The sequence below is a fragment of the Eucalyptus grandis genome, chromosome 1 (genome assembly GCF_016545825.1).
Source record: "Eucalyptus grandis isolate ANBG69807.140 chromosome 1, ASM1654582v1, whole genome shotgun sequence".
Lineage (NCBI taxonomy): Eukaryota > Viridiplantae > Streptophyta > Magnoliopsida > Myrtales > Myrtaceae > Eucalyptus > Eucalyptus grandis.
In genome coordinates, this window is record NC_052612.1 from 25,123,633 (window position 1) to 25,128,750 (window position 5,118).

Here is a 5,118-nt window from a genome sequence, read left to right on the forward strand (position 1 = left end):
CATGACAGCCCATGACATCAGCCATTCCCTCTCTTCAATCTTCCTCAACAAGCCAAGCAATGGGTGCAAAATGTCCCTCCCCCCATGGCATACGAATTTTGTGACTTTGTACATCAAATTCATTCAATTTCATTCAATTCCCAAACCAATCAATCCAAATTGAAAGCTCATAAATTCATCCAATGTAACCACACTTAAATCCACATTTTTCCTTGACCATAGAACGATCTTGGATCCCAAAAGTGCGACAAAAAACGAGACTACCAATTTTCCCGAACGAAATTAACCATACTTTGATTTTTTGCCGAAAAACTCGGTTTGCGGAAAAATCTTCTGAAGATGAGTCGACATTCCTAAAATGATTTGTGACACTACAAGACTTCCAATTTCTGAATTCGGTTTCAATCTCATGATTAATTTCATTCCGGTGCAGCTCTAGCGCATTCTAATTTACCGGGTAGCTTTTAAGAATTTTCGTGCATTTGATCTGTGGTTGATTATTTTCAAGCCACAATGTACATCTTCGATACATTAATGACTCTCGATTGTCATAAAAATCTCGAGATTTCAAATGTGGACACAAGGTACCAAAACGGCAAAAGAATCGGTCTAATGCTGATCGACAAGAATTGTGCAATTGGGTGGAATTACCTACACTCAATCACATGACTTTGTTAAGTCGATCTATCTCTGATCTCAAATCGATTTTTAATTGTGCCGTAATAACCCTTGTAGAATAGCTCGGTAGAGAAGTCGTTTCCTGATCGAATTCTCAAGTCTGATGCGTTAGAATCCTTTAACGGCTTCACCTGATAAACTAGTTATCTCGTGAGTGGCCAACTCATAGAAAAGAACTATAAGCGCGTAGATGAAATGCCCGACTCATTCTATTGAAAACGGAATTGGAAAAACAGGATGTCACAACTCTTCCCCTCTTATAAAAATTTCGTCCTGAAATTTAAACAATTAGAAATCTTAAGCAAAAAGGTGGGGATATAGTCGTCTCATCGATTCTTCACTTTCCCATGTTGCTTCTTTAGTGCTGTGGTATTGCTAGACCACTTCAACCAACGGGTTGGTCTTGGTGTGCAAAACCTGTTCCTTGTGATCCACAATCTGAACCGGACTTTCCACATATGGCACTCTGTCATCCACGTTCAATTCCTCAAAATTAAGCATATGGGTCAAGTTAGGCTCATACTTCATCAACATCGACACATGAAAGACGTCATACACTTGCGCCAACTTTAGCGGTAATGCAAGACGATACACTAGAGTCCCGATTCTCTCAAAAATCTCAAAGGAACCTATGTACCTCAGTTTCAGTTTTCCCTCCTTGCTGAAGCGGAAGGTATCCCTCATTGGTGACACTTTCAGAAAGATGTAAACACTAATTTGGAACTCTAGGTACCTCCGATGCTCAACGATAAAACTTTTCTAGCGGCTCTGAGCCATCTTTAATCTGTTTATGATAATTGCAACTGCATCCACCGACTGCTGGACTAACTCTGAGCCTGTGATCTTTCTTTCTTTGACCTCATCTCAACAAACTTAAGTTATGTATACTCTGCTCTGTCCTGCTTCAAAAGGAACCATCTGACTGTCCTGCTAAAACTAGGAATCCTTGAGTCTAGATCTGATATAAATTCATCACTGGCACTCCATGTAGACGAACTATCTAACACACATACACTTCTGTATACCTATTCAAATCGAGATCTTTTTGTACTACACTGAGGTGAGTCGGCTTCATCCATCTGTTAACCACTATCCCATTTGGAATTATTACCTCTCTAGTTCCTTGACAAGCTCGTCACAAGGTCCATCGTGATATGTTCCCTTTTTTTCCACTCGGGAATTTCAAGAGGTTGCAAAAAAAAAAAATCCTCTCGGCTGATAAAGATGTGCCTTCACTCGTGGACACGTCTGACACTTAGCGACATGATTGGTGATGTCCATCCTCATACTGGACCACCAATAGTGTTGACTCAAATTTTGATACACCTTCATATTGCTATGATGAATGTTGAACTGCTACAATGAATGTTGTAACTGCTACGATAAGCTTCTGAAAAAATCTCCTCTTGAGTGCTACCTCGTCAGGTACACACAATCATCATCGGGACTTTAGTGTTTCGTCTTCAGAAATCTAAAAATCAACTTCTCTTATCGGCATCCTCCTGCAAGATTTTCTGAATGTCTGGATCTGTCAATTGAAGTGTCTTGATTCAAATCTGAGCATCTAGCTCAATTCTGAGGATAGCCATAAGACTTAAAATGTGGCCTACCTCAAATTTGTTAACCAAATCTCTAGTTCCTTCGAGTAGAATCCATTCCTTGAATACATCTGCGCAACCAATAATTTCCTAGTCAAAACATATGTGACCTTTAGTTCCTCCACTTGACAACGCCATTTGGTAAGGGGCCTTAGAGGGTGGCTCCATCCTAGGGGCCAACTCAGTCACGAACTCGATCTTTCTTTCTGGGGCAGATCGGGTTATTCTTCAGGAACACCTCACAAAACTTCCGTACCATGACTATGTTATCCACCTTCGGCTCATCAACTGTCGTATCCATTACAGTCATCAAATGATCTTGGCAACCCCCATCTAGCAAACCGGTTGCCTCAAGCAATGAGATAAAAGGGATCGAGGGTCCTCCTCGACTTCTGATAAATTTAGAACTTTCATCCATCAACGGGTCAAAATGTATTACCTTACGACAACCATTCATTACAACAAAAAGCTCATTGAGCCAAACCTTTTCATATATGACATCAAAGTTATACATATGCAAAATTGTCAAGTACAACTCTACTCAGCAATTCTCCTTTCCACGATTTTATTACAACCAATTGAAGTTCTACATGCTTAACCAAAATTCCTCTACGCCACTCTAATAAAATTACCCAAATATATTCTTTCTCCTGGTCGGTGCATGGTCAATTCATTCTTGTCCTCTTTGTCATCCTAGTGGCATTCTACCTGCAGTGCCTTCCCTTTGTCTTATCCCATCGGTGGCGACGGTAGTAGTTGTTGTGTTCTCATTTGCCTACACTGACAATCCTTAAATTAGTGGCCTTGTTGGCCACATTTAAAATAGGCTCTTGTTATGAGATGACATGGAACTGAACCATGTCTTTTCCTACAGAAATGACACACGTCGTTTGAGTTGGGCATTGACTTTCTGATCCCATTTTTTTTGTTGGGCAAAATGGAATATCTTCCTTCAAACACCGGCTTCTTCCCGAACCGATTACTATCTCTGTTAGAACCAAACCACAACCCAAATGCGGCGGCTCGTTCATTCCGATCTCTCTCGATCATCTGGACCCGTTTGTACAGGTCATTGTAATTCCTCAAGTCAAGTAGTATCAGCGAACTCCTCAATTCCGATCTGAGCCCATCTCTGAACCTCTTAACTCGATTCATCGGATTCTCGACCAATTCGGGGGCATACCGCGATAGTTTTGTGAACTTCACTTCATACTGCTCTACGATCATGGTACATTGGCGAAGATGCTGGAATTCTGCCATCTTCATTTCTCTGGCAGTATCAGAAAAGTACTTGTCGTTGAAAACCTCGAGAAAGACATTCCACTTTAGAACTACGCCTTTCAGGGAATACCGTGTCTCTAGTGGCTTGCCACCAAGTACAGTGTTACCTTCTAACCGGTAGGCTGCAAGGACAACCTTCTCTGTTTCAGTGCACATTAGTAGTGCAAAAGCCAAAGAGCTGCAACTTCGAGGCCTCCTACCCCAGTGAACTTCGATGGATTTAACTTTAGGAATTGTTCAACCAACTTATGCATAGGCCTCCTAACAGTCACGTTCCCAGGTGGAACTTCAACAGGTGCGACTACAGGTTCGACAACCAGTGTGGCAGTAGGTGCAACGGTAGGTGCAGCAGCAGTGGCAACAGTAGCATTAGCGGCATTAGCTGCAGTAGCGGCGGCTAAAGCGACGGCCTGTTAATCCATTATGTTCCCCATCAACTCTAGCATCTGCATGATCCCAGCAAACCTTAGATCCTCAGGGGCTACTACCCCTGCATAGACTGGAGGCGGTGCTACACCACTCGCGCTGGCCTCAGTATGCGCTCTACTCTAAGCACCTTGGGTATCGACTCTTGTCGGCGTCCTACCCTGAGTCGCAGGGCCTACGGCCCTCTTCCTAGGAGTCCTCTGCTCCTGGTCACTCATGCTATAGGCTCTATACAAACACCTGTATTCCAATTCCAACATTAGGTTAGAATTTGAGTGATTACACAAATAAGCTATCAATCAGTTATCAACCACATGTATCAGCATATTAAAAACCTTTTCTACTAAATATCCCATAAACCATCGCACCTTATCACTCTAACACAAACCTACTCTGATACCACTAAACGAGGATGTCACAGCCCGAACCCCGAGCACGCACACATCCCATTGTGGTCAATCAGATATGCAACATTCCTAGGCACTCGTTGCCGACCCATTCATTTTAATTGCACATGCGGAAGCGTAATATAAAACCCCTGGCAATAAAATACAAGATAGGAAAGCAGGAAGCAATTTCGCAACCAAACATTTTCATAAACCAACAGAGATTACAAACAGAGGTCTACAACAAAAAGTCTACAAAATATCGGCTCTTAAAAAAGAACCGTTCTATGACTTACAAGTCGGACACGATCTCCAATCCTTCAAGCTTCACCTTTACAACTCCACAAGGCCAGTGAGACAATGTCTCAACAAGTACACCCCTAAACCCTTATTAGGAAGAAAATATACCTAATGGCGCTCTAGTCATACAACCACACAATTTGAACAAAGAACTTACATCGCCTCAGTTCCCTCCTGCATGTTAGCACGATTCATACATCACCTAAGTGCAATAGCAACACTCGAGCATTTGTAATGTCTCATCCAATCTTATTCAATCAATTAATCAATTCACAAGAGTCCCGATTAGAAGGCCAAATCATTATGACGCATCACATTCCATGTCACACAATTTCGTCCCACAATTAGGCACGGGTAAATCATATCAATAGTTCAATCCACACATGATATTCACTTTCAATATTCAAATTCTATAGTCAATACTCAAGGTTCTAAAGGTGCCCCTAGTC

The 5,118-nt window shown here is 41.9% G+C and overlaps 1 protein-coding gene across 1 annotated transcript; it reads right to left on the reverse strand.

Annotated features, from left to right (window-relative positions):
- Nucleotides 1–1,053: 1,053 nt before the first annotated feature.
- LOC108954288 lies at nucleotides 1,054–1,362 on the reverse strand. The gene has a single exon (XM_018860080.2). The coding sequence runs from the start codon at nucleotides 1,360–1,362 to the stop codon at nucleotides 1,054–1,056; it is 309 nt and encodes a 102-aa protein (XP_018715625.2).
- Nucleotides 1,363–5,118: the final 3,756 nt, after the last annotated feature.

Coding starts and splice junctions, on each gene's coding strand:
- LOC108954288 (XM_018860080.2), bottom strand. CDS start 1,362: ATGAGGGATACCTTCCGCTTCAGCAAGGAGGGAAAACTGAAACTGAGG.